The sequence below is a fragment of the Ursus americanus genome, chromosome 12 (assembly GCF_024610735.1).
Source record: "Ursus americanus isolate L20-20 chromosome 12, mUrsAme1.1.p, whole genome shotgun sequence".
In the NCBI taxonomy this organism is placed as follows: domain Eukaryota; kingdom Metazoa; phylum Chordata; class Mammalia; order Carnivora; family Ursidae; genus Ursus; species Ursus americanus.
In genome coordinates this window covers 72,014,795-72,032,348 of record NC_142138.1, presented here as the reverse complement: position 1 = coordinate 72,032,348, position 17,554 = coordinate 72,014,795, and the positions used below count along the sequence as shown (strand labels likewise).

The 17,554-nt window shown below is 45.8% G+C and overlaps 1 protein-coding gene across 1 annotated transcript; it reads right to left on the bottom strand.

Moving 5' to 3' along the window:
- Nucleotides 1–203: 203 nt before the first annotated feature.
- CRCT1 (cysteine rich C-terminal 1) lies at nucleotides 204–497 on the bottom strand. The gene has a single exon (XM_045790674.1). It carries the CDS (start codon nucleotides 495–497, stop codon nucleotides 204–206), a length of 294 nt encoding a protein of 97 aa, XP_045646630.1.
- Between the last annotated feature and the right edge of the window lie 17,057 nt (nucleotides 498–17,554).

The window sequence follows — 17,554 nt, the reverse complement described above, 5'->3', positions numbered from 1 at the left end:
ATAATCCCACGGGGATTTTGGTGGGGAGTTTGGTGGGGTTGAGAACAGGGTGGGTTTTGGAACATCCAGTGCAGGTAGGTGTACGGGGTGGGGGGGCACACTCCAACCCAGGCCAGCGCAGCATGGTGACACGCAGCTGGGACTCAGGTGGAAAAGCAGGGCTCGCCGGCCAGCCTCGAGCAGCTCGCCGGGCGGCGAGGGCCTCAGCAGCCGCCGCAGCAGCCTTGGCTCTGGATGTCGCTGGAGCTCTGGCTGCCAGCCCCGCAGCAGCTGCAGCACCCGCTCCGACGCTGTCGGCGGCGTCTCCTGGGGAAGCAGCCGCAACCGCTGGAGCTACAGCAGCCGCCAGAGCCGCAGCAGCCACCGCCCGAACCGCAGCAGCCACAGCAGGAGGACGAGGGTGCAGGTGCGGGTGCGGAAGAAGGACAGGGAGCTGGGCCCTGGGCAGAACCCTTGGAAAAACCTTTGGCGGAAGCCGCGCTCTGCTGGGAGGACATGGTGGCGCTCAGCTCCTCAGGGTGAATCTGGAAGACAAGAAGCCTTTTACATGTTTGCAGGCCTTTTCACCCCAACAGCTGAACTCCAGGCTTTAGAGATTTGGTCGGCTTTGTGAGCGAGCTAATCTGGCCTGGTGCAGAGGAGAAGGAGGGGAGCAAAGAAACACACCCCGACAGGTGTTTCCAGTGAGCAAAACAGGCGTAAAGCAGGGAAGAGTCTGCAAAGAATCAATGCGTTTCCATTTTATCCAACTAAAATAAGGACCACCCAAGTTCTCCACAGCAGAAGCTAAAGAGGATATGATGGAAATTTATCTGCATCATCCAGTCCAAACTCTTCCTTTGGCTCTTTTCTCTTCCCCCTTTTTCCTGTGGCCACAGACCTTCAAGTGCTGTTCACACAGTTGTTAGCATCGTATAAACACTCCACCAATTAGAAAATACCCAAATCAGACACTAGGACCTGCATCCTGGGTACAAAAAACCCACAAATACAAGAAGCATGTTCTGGTCATCATTTCTGCCTATGCCCCCATTCCCAAGTATAGGGAAAAGAGTGTACCAGTCTGCATAGTGGTGTAGAAGATGGAAATACATCCCAGTCCAGGGAGCCGAAGACCTGGGTTCTAGCCACATTCTGCTACCCTTGCAGAAGTCACCGTCCCCCGTCAGGCCTCCGTGTCCTCATTGGTACCATGAGAGGTTGGCTCACTTGAAGCCTAAGGCACTGCTCTGCATTCTCCTCCCCACTGCCTTCAAATCTAGAAGTACCCCCCAGGTCCTGCTTGTACACTTACCAGACCTTGGCTCCACTGGAAGACTCGATCAGTTCTCCAGCTGGAATGGGGCACTTGCTAGGCAGTGGACTGAGCAGTGTCCAGCCAAAGAACCTTTTATAAGATTGCAGTCAGACAGTGCCTCTTGGGAGGGGCCCATTTCCCCATAGACATGGTCAGCTGATGCTCACATCCCAGAGACATTCATCACTCAGGTAGCACTGTAGGTGGTGCACGTGGGTATTCAAGTCACTTCACAGAGGTGCCAGGTTTGCTGTGGCATGTTTACTTTCCAAATAAGACACTGTCCTCAGCTGGGAGGGCTGTGGGGGGTGGGGCTCAAGTGGGGTCTGCGACCTCTCTTTGGGACCTCTTTGCCCTCTTCTACAACACACACACAGTTTCCCCATTCTCACATCCATCCCTGTGTAGTCATTTAGTTGGTATTGGTAGTTTACTTACTTTATTATCTTGCTTTGCATTTCTCTGACTCTTGGTCAGGCCACAGGCTATATGAAAAGCCTGCTGGGCTTCATCTAGAAGCTTCTAGATAATACTGAGTTAAGATGACGGTGGGGATATGCCTATGGGAATCCCTGTGGTGATTTCTGTCACTAGAAACAGGAAGAAAAACCCAGGCAAAGTTGTAGAATCATTAAGACCAGAAAAGCTGTGAACGTAGTCAGGTTGCCATATCCCCATGCAGCCCTGGAGGCCTAAGAGAAAAATGTGTGCAGGATGCCTGGCCCAATTGCAAAATGCTAAGCCAGATTGTGGGACTCCCTGCTTCTTACTCCCTACCCCCACCACAGTCCTTTTGAAGATAGGTTCTCCTTGGAACCACTGGCCAATGGAGAGAGGAAGGAAGAAAGGAAGGAAGGAAGGAAGGAAGGAAGGAAGGAAGGAAGGAAGGAAGGAAGGAAGGAAGGAAAGAAGGAGGGAAGGAAGTCAAGTTGGGCCTTTCCCAAGGTCCAAAGTGTCCATGAGAAATGGTGCTTTTAGAATAACTGAGTTTTAAGAACTGGGACAGAGTTTGGAGGTCAACTGGCTTCAGAACTTCTTACTGAATGCAAGTACCCACAACCATAAGATAAAAGAGAAACCCAAGACTAAGAATTCAAGAACTGATGGTGAGGGATACGTTGGAGGTAAGTGAGCTGGGCATGGCATGGTGGCAGAAAAAGAAAGGTCATTCATGAAAGATATAATGTACCTTTAGAGCCTGATCAACAGGTTGCATGTACGTAGGGGCACCTGTTGGTGAGTACAGGTGAGACATTCCAAGAGGTGTGGTCTTGCCAGAACAGAGAAGGAAGTAATGAAGTACCAAGGCCTTTGGGAGAGGGGATCTCTTCTGGGAGATGACATGGACAAGTGCAGGAACGCTGTATGGACTTGCTATGGTCTCCTATGTTAACTTACTTCACCTATCACTGTTAACTCATATCAAAAGAAAAGCTAATTATTTTTCTGGCCTATTAGAGGCTGAATCAGAATTATCGTTCCTATCATAAACTTTCTGAGGATCTCTTCAGAAGGAATTAGCCTACTCCTAAAGAAAATGGAAAACTCACCACAGTGAGCCCTCCTATATCCCCTTAACACAGACACACACACACACACACACTGAAACACACTGAACACACACTGAACACACACTGAACACACACAGAACACACACAGAACACACCGAACACACACAGAACACACACAGAACACACTGAACACACACTGAACACACACAGAACACACACAGAACACACTGAACACACACAGAACACACACAGAACACACACAGAACACACTGAACACACAGAACACACACAGAACACACTGAACACACACTGAACACACACAGAACACACACAGAACACACACACACACAGAACACACAGAACACACACAGAACACACACAGAACACACACACACACACTGAAACACACTGAACACACACTGAACACACACTGAACACACACAGAACACACACAGAACACACTGAACACACACAGAACACACACACACACACTGAACACACACTGAACACACACACTGAACACACACTGAACACACACAGAACACACATAGAACACACACTGAACACGCACAACACACACTGAACACACACAGAACACACACTGAACACACACTGAGCACACACAGAACACGTGGAGACAGTCTTTGGCAGAGGACGCCCTTCTTGGTTCTGTACTTGGACCCATACTCAGGCTTTCAGGATCCAGGGAAAATGGGCTCAGACACTCCTACCTGCCTCCGAAACTCACTGACCCAAATCCAACCCACCCCCAGCTCTCCTCTCTAGTAACTGACTGAAGCACTTGGGATTATAATCATCAGAAAAGTAAAGGGTGTTTATTTATTGGAGCCCAGAACGAGCACTTGAGGAGACCTTATCCCCATAACTAGGAGACAAAGTCTTCTTTAAACTATCACCCATGCCTGAAGGAATCCCTGCGCCTTCAGAGTATCTCATATCACTGTGACCTTTCTGGGTATCACCATCCTCCCCTCTGAAAACCCATGGCTGACTTCTCTCATGCAAAACTTGTGTAATAGTCTCAGACATGACCCTTTCCTTCAAGCCTAAAGTTTCCAGAATCAGAGCATAAAAGGGAATATTGTTTCCCAGAGGTCTAAGAGGCTTCAGAGCCAAAATCTTCTTCCCAAACTGAATTGTAAAGCAATCACTTGCAGTTAAGAGAATGGAAGGGAAGAGGGCTTGATGGAGGGGGTGAGTGGGAGAGGTGAACAAGACATAATCAGGAGGCTGTGACATCAGGAATAAGAAGCTTTATTGTTACAGAGAAATCAACTTCGTAGCTGAACTCTAACAACAAGTCCTCCAAAGATCTATGTCCAAGAGGGAATCAGGCTAGTGAATGTCACAGGTTAAACTTCTAGACCTCAAAGTGGAATGGACATGGGTGAGAGGAAGAGGGAAACTCAAAGCATTTCAGAAGCCCTTCCATCCTCTTCTGTTCTTCCAAATGGGGAGAAGAGAAGTCTCAGGCCGGGCAGGTGTTTGGCACATTGACTGGCTCGTCCGGTGCGGTTCCTCATGGCCCAGATCAGCAGCAGCCCCCAGAGCAGCAGCTGGAGCCCCCAGAGCTGTTGCAGCATCCAGAGCCCCCAGAAGAGCAGCCGGAGCTCCCAGAGCTGTGACAGCAGCTGGAGCCTCCAGAATGGCCACTGCTGCCACAGCAGTCAGAGTTCTGGTGTCGGCGTCGAAGAGATCGGCGGGGCCTGTGGTGGCTCAGACAGCAGCCGCCACCCCCAGAGCTGCAGCAGCCCCCACCCCCAGAGCTGGAGCCGCAGCAGGAGACTGGAGGTGGGCAGGGGGCTGGGCACTTAGGGGGGCATTTTGGGGGACACTTGGGAGGACACTTAGGAGTACCCTTCGGGGGGCACTTGGGGGAGGGCTGGCACTGCTGCTGGCTTTGCTGGCAGGACATCTCAGCAGGAACTGAATGAAGCTGAAAAACGAAACAGCATTTTAAGTTCAACCAGCCCAAGATAACTTTCCTGCATTTAAAACAGAACTGTGAATTCATGAGATTCCATCTTTATGATGATCAGATTTTTATTTTTTATTTTTTATTTTTTATTTTTTTAAAGATTTTATTTATTTATTTGACAGAGATAGAGACAGCCAGCGAGAGAGGGAACACAAGCAGGGGGAGTGGGAGAGGAAGAAGCAGGCTCATAGTGGAGGAGCCTGATGTGGGGCTCGATCCCGGAACGCTGGGATCACGCCCTGAGCCGAAGGCAGACGCTTAACCGCTGTGCCACCCAGGCGCCCCAATGATGATCAGATTTTTAAACCCAATCTCCCAAAATTAATTACAAGAAATACCACAAAAGGTTTCAACCTAGGAACTCCATAATTTCAAATCAATTCCTTGTAGTTTCAAAAAGACCCCAATCCTTCTTTCCCTTCTCCTACCTTACGCCCTCCCCCTTCAGCAGAGCCCTCTCATTCAAATCCTCTTTTTGCCGTCTTTTTCTTACAATTGTCCTTAGCCTGGGGTGGCTCACTGGCTCAGTTGGTTAAATGTCCAAGTGTCTGACTCTTGATTTCAGCTCAGGTTGATTTCAGCTCAGGTCATAACCTCAGGGTTGTGAGATAGAGCCGCACGTCAGGTTCTGCACTGGGTGTGGAGCCTGCTTGAGATTCTTTCCTGGGGCACCTGGGTGGCTCAGTCAGTTAAGGGTCTACTTTTGGCTCAGGTCATGATCCCAGGATCTTGGGACTAAGCCCCGCATCCAGCTCCCTGCTCAGTGGGGAGTCTGCTTCTTCCTCTCCCTCTGCCCTTCTCCCTGGTTTCTCTCTCTTCCTCTCATAAATAAATAAAATGTAAAAAAAAAAAAAAGATTCTCTCTCCCTAAGGTTCTCCCTCTCCCTCTGCCCTTCCCTGCCTCTCTCTCTTAAAAAAATAAAAAATTCTTCTCAGCTCCCCCAGTGCTACTCTCTGCCTGAAACACCAGCACCAAGAGTCCCTCCTTGTCCTCGAGATGCACTTTACCTGGTTCAGGCACTGGAGCAGATCACCCAGGAGGCAGGTAGACTGAGGTGCTGTTAGAAGCTTCCAACTTTTATACAGGTTCAGCTCTGACCTGGTATCAGGAGGTGTGGACCACGTGCGGGATACTAACAGCATCCTTCACAAGGGGCACGTGTGACTACCCTTCCCTCACATCCCAGGGACCCAATTCCTGCCTCCATAAGCATGTCAAGTATTAGCTTGTCAGGAATGTCCCCCGAGAATTGCAGGCCACTAGGATAGTGATGGTGCTTTGTGGATTGCACACATTGCCTGTCAGCCTTACAGGCAGCTCTGCTATGCTCCCTGTTTCCTAAGCTGGGTCAGTGGGGTTCTAGACCTCAGGGATGAAGAGATCTCCTTTCTCTTCGGTTTGGAAATAGAAAGAAAAATTCCCAAGACGGAAACCAAATGGCTCCTTTTAGAATGAGATTAGAGATCCAAAATAAAATGCCAGGCCCGAGCCAATGATCTAATGTGACTTTTTCATTCTTAGATGATGCCATAACCCAGACTAAGAATGCTCGATATCTCAGTGATGTTATTTTAGTAGATCTAATGCCGATGGTATGGGTGGTTTGGCTTCTCTCCTTACCTGAACTGGACATACCAAGAGAACTCACAAATACTGATTCAGCACTAGCGATCCCTTGAAAGGGCAGAAGAATTCTAGGAATGGCTTCTCTTTCCACATATGGTCCTAAAGAAGGCATCTTTGGTCAGTCCAAGGTGAGGTAAGAAGGACCAGGCATATGCTGAGGATGGAGCAGTGGAACTAGACTCATGGAAGTTGCCAGAAGTGAGGCATCAGTTCCAGTCATCCCTAAGAAAATATTAGAGCAGAGCCCTAATGTTTTCTTACTAAAAAATAAAAAAAAATTTTGTGGTACATACTTGCCACTATGGGATGAGATTATAAGAAAACCTGATCATTATGAAAAAATACAGATAGCTGAATTTAAAATTCATTTATAATCAGACCTTCTGGGCATTCTTAATATTTTGCTATTTTTCTTATGGCCTCCGTTTTACTTTTTTCCAGTCTTTTTTTTTTTTTACTGCGTATAGCTTTTTAGTGATTTTTGTTTTGTTTCGACCCTACAGTCTTTATCATAGTATTGTCTGTAAGAGTTTATCTTACTAACTTTTCAGATTTAAACATAAACATTTCCCCTGTTGCTATTCATTCTTTGTAAGCATTATTTTTGGTAACCATAGAATACTTCGTGGAAGGCACTGAACCCATTTGTAAGGTCAAGAGCATGAGTGCTAGAACCAGTCTGTGGTTTGAATCTCACCTCGTCACTTACCAGCTGTATGATGTTGAACAAGTGGCATTGGTTCTCTGTCTCACTGTCTTCATCTGTGGTATGGGGAAAGTAGTAGTGTTTATCTCATAGGATCCTTTGCAGATTAAATGAGTTAACATCCATAAAACTCTTGGAATAGTGCCTGGTACATAGTAAGCACTCAAAGAATATTAAAAGTGAAATGTGATGCTGTCCTACTTCCAAATGGCAGGTGGGATTAGATAAAGCCTACCATGTGGGAGCCAGGGAGCATGCTTTGGCTTCTAGAGCTCTGTGCATCAGAGGATTCACCTCTTCCCCCCACACTGAGAAATACAAGAAAGGGTGCACAACACAGACTCTGTTTCTGGAAAAAGCAGCTCAATAGAATTTAAAGAAATGATCCATTTAATACATGGGTATGATAAATTTTGAAAAGAACAATTACATACCTTCTTACTTATAATTATTTGGTCACGTAGCTGACACGCAGTAAGGTCTTTGAGTGTAGGAACTACTAAGGGATCCAGTTTAATGCTCAATTTTCATTTTTCATTGAATTCACACTCAATTTTCATTTCCTTGTTCAGTTGAATTTGGTATTCAATAAGAAGGATGAGTGCCTCCTGCAAATCCAAATCCAAATTTTCATTGACAAATTCCAGACAGCTCTTGGAATGATAGAACAGATGTGTAAAGGACCTCAGCCATCATTCAGACACAATAGTTATCAACTCCAGTGGGGGATGGGCACTGACAGTCTCCAAAAGTTCATTGGGTGGTTCTAATATGCAGTAGGATGAGAATCACTGATTTTGATCATGCTCCTTATTTTACAAATGAGGAAACTGAGGCTCAGAGATGAGAAGAGTCTTGTCCTAGATCATACAAAGACTTAGAGACAGAGCTGGAATTCAGATCCTGTTATCAGCCTTCTATCACAGGACCCTGTCTCGTATATTTTATTTCTTCTTTTTTTCTAGCAAGCTTTATTTTACATAATTTGCTTGTTAAACATGGCTATTGAATTTGGGGTGAAAATCATAATAAATATGGTGAATCTTTGTCTTAATCTCATGTTTAGAAAAGTTGGAAGTAATCTTTACTGCTACTGCCCTCAATAACCAGGAATTGAGTATCTGCATCTGAAAGGCAGTGTCTGGCATTACGAGTGCTGGGCCAGCTGGGGGGCCTCAAGAACCCTCCCTAGGGCAGTACTACCTTGATGGCCAGAGATCCAACCTTGTCCATTTCTCTGAGTTTACCAATCCTGGCGATGCTGAGTCACTGCAGCTAACTCCCAAAAGACTGATGACATCAATTTAAGAAAAATATGAGTGTTAAATATTGGCCTGATGGGTATATTCTCTTCCTGTAGGAAAACTCAGAGAAATTGAGTCATACTCTGGAGGTGCTTGGTGAGGGATTGCATAATGGTCTCAGGTTTTGATGATGAACAAAACCAGATTCGCCCATCAGGTCATCTGAATACCTCCAGCCTGGACAGATCTGAGTGGTCCTAACAACATCTGCTGCCTGCCCTTCCTCTGTGGTTCTTTATAGATCAACCCTTTCACTGCCAGAGCCTGCCTGGTAACCACCTCTGTAGGGAGCTCCTGCTGAGTAGTCCCATTCATTCCATGCTGATTTTGGAATTTAATGTTGGGATGGTAATTTCATTATTTGTCTTCTTTTCACTACTCACTATTGCCCTGATGCACACTGTAGTAAACAGAAAAATGCCTCTCCCCTCAAAGATAGCCATGTCTAAATCCCCAGAGCCCATGAATAAGTTACCTTAAACAGCAAAAAACACTTTGCAGATGTGATGTGATTAGGTTAAGGATTTTGAGACAGGGAAATTATCTTGGATTATCCAGGTGGGAGCAGTGTAATGCCAGGGTACTTTTAAGAGGGAGGCAAGATCGTCAATGTGAGAGAAAGGAGATGTGACAAACCAAGGCAGAGGTTGGAGTGATGTGATTTGAAAGTGACCATGAGCTAAGGAATTTGGAAAGCTTCTAGAAGCTAGAAACAGTAAGGAAATAGGTTCTCACCTAGAGCCTCTGAAAGGAACATAGTTCTGCCAACACCTTGACGTTAGCCTGGTAAGACCCATGTTAGAATTCTGACCTACAGAAGAGAATAAATTTGGGTTGTTTTAAGCCACCAAGTTTATGGTGATTCGTTATAGCAGCAATGAGAAACCAATACACAGCTAGATTTAAAATAGCTTCAAGTTCCTGGAAGCTAGATTTAAAATAGCTTCCATGGTTTTCTTAAAATGAAATTGAATTTATTAAAATTATTTCCACTGATGTTTGGAATTAAAGGCTCACATCTCTGAGTTTGAAAGAATGTCTTTGGCCAAGGGGAAAACTCAGTAAAGACACACAAAGAAAATTCTCAAAGATAAACAAAGAGGGGCACCTGAGTGGCTCAGTCATTGAGCGTCTGCCTTCAGCTCAGGGCGTGATCCCAGAGTCCTGGGATCGAGCCCCACATCAGGCTCCTCCGCTATGAGCCTGATTCTCCCTCTCCCACTCCCCCTGCTTGTGTTCCCTCTCTCGCTGGCTGTCTCTCTCTGTCAAGTAAATAAATAAAATCTTTAAAAAAAAATAAACAAAGATGTTGCCTGGTCTTACAGCTCTGCCACTTGCTAGCTGTGTGAACCTCTGTGAACCTATATACTCATCCATAAACTGTGGATAATAACAGTGTCCATCTCATAGGGTTATATGGCAAGTCCTTGAGATAATGCTTATAAAGTCCTTAACCCTGAACTTGTCATGTAGGAAGTGCCCAGTTAGCCCTTCTTATTCTTCTCATTATTGCTATTGTCCCCATCAATAGTAATCAGCAATAAGTGGAAACCCAGAGATGTCAGGATTGTTGGTAGGGCATTCCCAGGCCCTTCTTTCAGCCTGTCAGCTCCCAGCTACATATTTCCTAAATTGGGGCTTGACAAATTCCATAGAATAGAATGGACAGATTGCTACCACTTTGGGCCTATTTGAACTGTCAAGATAGTTTTTATACCTTTTTTCAGAAAAGAAAAGGAGGTGGGGCTTCTTATACTTTCACTATGGAAGGCATTTTCCTGTTTATAAGGTGTCTTGGCATTCATGTTTTTATTTGAATTTCACAACAACCCTATTGGGGGGTTGAATAAATTTTTTTTATTCAAAAATAAAACTGTTGCTTAGAGAGGCCAACCAATTTGTGTAAGGTCACAGATGAGAGAAGATGCCAGGGTTCAACCTCAGCTCTTTGGGCTCTAGATTTCATGCTTGTTCCTCAAATCAGAGTGCCCTTTAGCCCAGTTTGTGCATGTCCTGTCAGAAAAGTGGTGGAAAGGTCTAAAGTCCCCAGGGGATTCTAGTTTTAAAATGGTGTTGTTTAAACTGGATAACCATATGCAGAAAAGTGAAATTGGGCCCCTCTCTTACTCCACTCACAGAAATCATCTCAAGATGAATTAAAGACTTAAACATAAGGCCTCATACCATAAAACTCGTAGAGTACAACATACAGAAGAAACCCTCCTTGACATTGGTGTTGGCAAGATTTTTTGGATCTGACACCGAAAGCACAAGCAACAAAACCAAAAATCTACAAGTGGGAATACATCAAACTAAAAGGTTTCTGCACAGCAAAAGAAATAATCAACAAAATGGAAAGGCAACCTATGAAATAGGAGAAAATGCTTGCAAACCATATATTGGATAAGAGGTTAATATCCAAAATATATTTTTATAAATTCATAAAACTCAATAACAAAAAAAAAACCCAATTTTAAAAATAGGCAGAGGAACTGAATAGACATTTTTCCAAAGAAAGCATCCAAATGGCCAATGGGTACATGAAAAGATGCTCAACATCAGAGAAATGCAAACCGAAACCACAATGAGCTATCATCTCACACCTATTAGAGTGGCTAGTACTAAGGAGACAAGACAGAACAAGTGTTGGTGAGGATGCGGAGAAAAAGGAAACTTTGTGCACTTGTAAATTGGTTATGCCACTTTGGAAAACAGTACAGAGGTTCCTCAAAAAATTAAAAATAAAACTACCATATGATCCAGCAATCCCACATCTAGGTATATAGCTATAGGAAATGAAAACAGGATATAAAAAATATACCTGCACTCCCATGTTTATTGCAGCATTATCCACAACAGCCAAGATAAGGAAACAACCTAATTGTCCACCAAGAGATGAATGAATGAAGAAAATGTGATACACACACACACACACACACAGAATATTATTCAGCCATAACAAAGAAGGAAATCCTGCCATTTGTGACAACATGGAGGAACCTCGAGGGCATTATGCTAAGTGAGATGTTAGACGGAGAAAGACGAACACTGTATGATGTCACTACACATGGAATCTAAAAGCCCAACTCACAGCAACAGGGAGTCAAATGGTAGTTACCAGAGGCTGGAGGTGGGAGAATTGAGGAGATGTTGTTAACCGGGTTCAAACTTGCAGCTGGAAGATGAATAATCTTGGAGATCTAATGCACAGCATAGTGATATAATCAATAATATTGTATACTTCAGAGTTGCCAAGAGGCTAGATCTTAAATGTTTTCACCACAAAAAAGAAATGATAATTATGGGAGGTGAGAGACGTGTTAGCTAACGCTACAGTGATAATATTGCAACATTCGTATGCATCACATCAACACGTCGTACAGCTTAAGTGCACACACTGTTATATGTCAATTATGTCTCAATTGAAAAATGCACACAAACAGACCCTGAACACTCCTCTTCTGAAAAGATAGTGCCATGTGGCCTTAAAATGGGGTTTTCTTCTTGCCCCAAGTGATTGAAGTGCGAGCTAGAAGAGCCCCGTAGCAGTTCTGGTCTCAAGTCATGCCTGCCTGAGCACCACCACCTCCAAGAAGGGAATACTAGAGACGTGGGTGAAGGCAGGGACACCAGGACTGACTCATGGAGCTGCAGCTGCATGGGCCCCCCAGGTGCCGGTAGCACTTCCTGGAAAAGCCTCACCCCACAGCCCTGTGCCAGCCTCACTCTGCCTGCCCTTGCATCCCTGATGGGTGGGGTGCTCACCCCTGCTGGGAATCTTGGCCAGCTGCAGTGTTCTCTCCTCAACTGGGAGCATTTCCATAGCTGGAGCCTGGGGGCGGGGATGCTGTAGGAGTGAATAACCAGAGAAAGGAGGACTCCACCCCTTGGGAAGTAAGTACATTTTGGGGTGGGGACTCGGAGGAGTAAAAACAGCCAACGAGGCTCCTGGAAGCACAGGCCCTGAGGCACCTTGTTTTCCCAGGGAAAGACTGGAAGCTGAGACCTCAGGTGAGCTGAGCAGACAGCAGGGAGGGGTGGGCTGCAGAGCACAGACGCTTGTCACACTGAGGCAGAGTCGCCTCCATCTGCTGGGCGGGGGGCGCTGGGCTGTCCCTCACAGCTGTGCAATCGCCCATGTTGGCCATCATCAGTGGATGTCTTCAGCAGGGCATTTTTTTAGCCTCTAGCTTACACTAAGGACCTATAGAGAGAGGGCCCTGTGCTAAGCAGTGGAGAAACACAGCAGAAGAGCCACCATCACTGCTCACCCAGAGTTGTCAGTCCCGTGGGGGAGACGGATATCCCATTCAACTAGAATAGGAGCAGGTTCTGATGAATATGGACCAAAGCATAAGCAAAGATGATTAGATAAGAAAAAGGTACAACAGCATAAGCAATACATTGATTCCATTTATCTAAGTCTCTCTGAATATAACTGTATATTTATATATAATATAATACATGTAAATAAACAGGAAAAAAGTCTGGATGGGTATGTATTAAAATGTTGAAGTATTTACTTCTAGGTGGGGAATCATGAGCATTTCCTTTTTCCTTTTGCTTAGCTACATTTTCTAATTTTCCTTCAATGAATGAACATGACTTGGGTGATAAAATTTTTAACTTAGCAGAGAAATCCTAAATGCACGGAAAGTATCAGAGAAGCCTTCACAAAAGGGGCGTTTGATGCTTTTATTCAATTTTGCAGATGTTTTGAATTTCTACTAAGCACTAGGTCCCATGCTTGGTCCTGGAGGCACAGGGAGAGAGCTGCACACAGTCCCATTATTCCTGGGGCGTGAACACTGCCCTCACTCTCCATTTGCAGTGCAGAGGCCACCTCCTTGCCTACCCTACCTTGAGCAGCCCTCTGTCAGACTCACTGTCTTGGGTACTTAATCATCTTGCACAGCATTGCTCTGATCCGTATGTTCATGTCATGACCTCAGTGGAGGCCAGAACCATATGCTGTCTTTTTGTTGAATGTGCAAAGCTGGGAAAACATGAGTGCCCTAGGTGGGATGCTAGATGGAGCCAACTGCATCCAGTGCCAGAGGCCAAAGGAGCTCCTGGTCTCCAGCCCTTGACCCCAGTTGGGCACTGAGGAAGTGAGTCCGGCTTCTCTTTGTGCCCACTCACAACTCATGAGTCCCTTGCCCCAAGGCATGCACACAGAAGGCACTCCATGTTTATTGAATTACAATGACTGCCTAAGGCAGGCCTTGCACCTACATTTGGGAAAAAAGGATTCTTTCCACCCAAAGACACCATCTTCCCTTTTGAGATCTCAAAACTCAATTATGTTCATGCCCACAGCTTAAAAAATGTTAATTTAACTTTGTAAACCTGGAGCCTTTCTCCAGATTGGGTACCTGGTTAACCATGGTAAGTGGAAAGGAAGACAGAAAAGGAAAGAAGGTGGGGAGGAAGGAAAAAAGGAAGAAAGGAAGGAAAGAGAAATGAACAAAGATGGGAAATGAATGACAAATATAGTTCTCTCTTCCCCGGCATACACCATTCCTTTTTTTTTTTTATTTAAGATTTTATTTATTTATTTGTCAGAGAGAGACAGAAAGGAGAGAGAGCACAAGCAGAGGGAACAGCCAGCAGAGAAAGAAGCAGACTCCCTGCTGAGCAAGGAGCCCTATGCGGGACTTGATCCCAGCATCCTGGGATCATGACATGAGCTGAAGGCAGATGCTTAACCCACTGAGCCACCCAGGTGTCCCCCGATATATGTCATTCTACTTCAAGTAGTGGTGATTCTGCTGACAAATAATAATAATAATAATAATAATAATAATAATAATAATAATAAATGTAGAAAGTCAATCTCACTTGTAATAAGGAGAAAAGATGCCCATATATCCTGGTAACCCAGATCTGAGATTATAGTTTGAGTCTGGCCTCCTCCCGTGTCCTCCTCCAATACGTTCTCCACCACCCATGCCCAGCACAGCCCTGGACTCTTCAGGCCCTAAGTGTCAAGCCTTCCCAGTCACACTCCTGGATCTGGCAGACAGGTGGAGCATGACTGAGTCACATTATAGGAATCTGAACAAGTTACCAGATGCCTGAAGTCTCCAGCTTAGTGACCAAATAACCAAGAATTCCCTGCCTCCTTTGTGCCAGCCTCTTCCACCAAAATCCAAAGAGCAATCTGGGAATATGACTGTCTGTCTCCTCCCAGAATTGCAGCTTGCTCCATCTAGGGAGTTCAGTGTCCAAGAACTCTTCCTACTTGTTCCCCTGCTCATCCTCTGCTCCTGCTAAACCTGCCTCAGTACCCATGGGCCCTCTCACTCTATTAAATGTCCTCCATTATGAGGACCCCCTTGCTGCAAGATGAAGACCTCTCCCTCCTTTCAACCCCTGTCCTCTATCCCCACCTCCCCTCCTTTCACCCCACCCCACCTCCAGCAACAAAAGCTGCAGCCCACAGCTGACAGCAATTGATGCACACAAACCCACCATCACCACTTCCCCCACAGGCCCCTTCTATTCCCTGAGGAAATGGCCCCGAGAAGGAAGGCTGAGGGTCATCCTATCTTCTCCCTCTTTCTCCCCCACGTCGAATGATGCACCATGTTTCCTTCTCTCAGCTCTACTTCCACCTTTCCTCAGACCCTCCCCATCTTTCTAAAATGTAAATTTGAGCTTATTTAAAACTTTCAGTGACTCCCTATTATCCTAAGGGGAAAATATCCAAGTCCCTCCAAATGCTGCCTCAGTTTTTCATATTTTAACAGCTTCTAGCTCCCCAGGCTTATCTCTCCTGTACCATGTGAACAGTACAGTGACACCAAATCATTACCATTCTTGAATGCACCGGATGCACCCTCATCTTAGAACACCCTTCCTCCCCGATTCCTACATGCTTGTAGGGCTGTCCCCTGAGAAGCCTGACCCATCACTGACAGGTCCTCATCACTGTCTCCCTGAAATGGAGCGCCTCTTTGACAGGGCACCTGTCATGCCCCATATTCATGATTGGCCTCCACTCTTGGATCCTGAGCACCTCCACCTTAAGGTCTGTGTGTTCCTTCCATGACCCTGGAAAGTATTACAGAGGCTGGCACATAATAAATACTCAGACTTCCTGAAACTCTTATCCCTGCTTCTGTACTGAATGCTCCTTGGGGGCAGGCGCTTCACATTACCCATCACCGTGTGGCCTCAAGGCCCAGTGCAGAGCTTGTAGCATTCAGAAAATACTTGTTGGATGAAGAATGAAGGAATGGAAGAATGAGAGCTTGTTGTCATTGTCAGGGAGGGAGGAGGCCCATAGGGCCAGTGTAGCCATTATGGGGCACCTTCTGACCTTGACTCAGCCTGATTGAGTTAGAAACTATGACTGAAGTCACTTCTGTTCAGCATGTTGCTGTGGTCTCCCTGGGAAGCCAGGCAAACAGAAGACTCTAAACACTGAAGTAACTGCCAAACTGAGGGACATCAGGTCCTGCATGAGTTATTCTTAGACACTAAGGGTCACTGAAGTCTGTCAGAGATCTGGCCCATCTCTCTTTGTCCAGAAGTCAGGGCCAGAGCTCCAGCCACACAGCCACATGCTTTCCAGCTCCACTGACCAAACAGCTTAATTCACTGGGCATGCCTCAATCAAGGGAGGACCCGGGGAGGTACAACATGTGAACAGAGTCTTGCCGTACCTTACAGAGTGTCCATTCAACTACCAATTGCTGGTTGAGTGACAGGAGCCCCAGCAGATTTGGGGGAAATCATGGGGGAAAATGACTCTTTGTTTCCACTGCTCATCCCCCACATACTGCTGTCTAAGAGGAGCGGAAATGGGCTTCTGATCTGGTGGGTTCAGTTACTGCCTTCCCAAGAGGTTACTCTGTGGAATCTTTTTGGGTGAGGCCAGCTGTCTAAACCCCTGCCAGTTTCTGGCAGATATCATAATATTCCTAGTGCTCAGGGGCTCTCTGATACAGAGAGAGCTCAGGCCCTGGACCAAACTCTTCATGGACTGGAGAGTAGATCTCTTTAGGCTTCCAGGTCATTGCTAAATCTCCAGGATCCACAAGGTGTTTGGAACGTAGTAGATGCTCATTAAATATTTGTAGGAGGGGGGCGCCTGGGTGGCACAGCAGTTAAGCGTCTGCCTTCGGCTCAGGGCATGATCCCGGCGTTCTGGGATCAAGCCCCACATCAGGCTCCTCCGCTATGAGCCTGCTTCTTCCTCTCCCACTCCCCCTGCTTGTGTTCCCTCTCTCGCTGGCTGTCTCTATCTCTGTCGAATAAATAAATAAAATCTTTAAAAAAAATAAATATTTGTAGGAGGGAGGCTAGGTGGAGGGTGAGCCATGTGCCACTATTTGCACCAGCTGCCACCAACTGGCTAGGAGAGCAGTGTGGGCCTCTATGAACACCTGGGTACCCCATGTGAGATGCTAAAACCGAATTCCCAGAACAGAGGCCACCTTCCACCAATCCCAAGACTCTCAGAAGTGAATGCTCATTTATCAGAGCAGAAAGCCTGTTGGTTCAGAAGACTTGAAAGTCAATAAAGCATCCTTTGTGGCATATAGCAGGTGCCCTAAAACCTTTTATTTCCTATGTCATTCCTGCTCTGTCTTTTCCTGGGGCACTGTGAAAGGACACTGTCCTAGAGTACGAGGCTCAGAAGTACTGTAGGCAGTTACTGAGGTACCTTTTTTCTCACTGGAATCCAGGACACAGGGGTAACTGGAGCAAATTCTATTAGGAGTACAAGACTTGAGGACCCGTGGGGAGCCATTGATAACTTTAAAGTGGGAGAAAAATCAACCGAGCAGAGTAATAAGAGAATTCTGCCTTATTACCTCTGTAAACTTGAACATATCAGTTGCTCCTCTGAATTTCAATTTTCTCATCTCTACAATGGAGGCTACTAATATGCTACTCAATGCAATGAGATCACATATAGCAAAGTACTTGGTGAGCCATAAAGTACTATAAAAATAAAAGTTAATAATAATAACAGAAACATAATTAAATGATGATGATGATGATGATGATGATGATGATGATGATGATAGTTAAGTCCGGCTTATGAATGGCTCTGTCCCTCACATAGCCTTGCAGCATTACATGATGTCAGCAGCCTG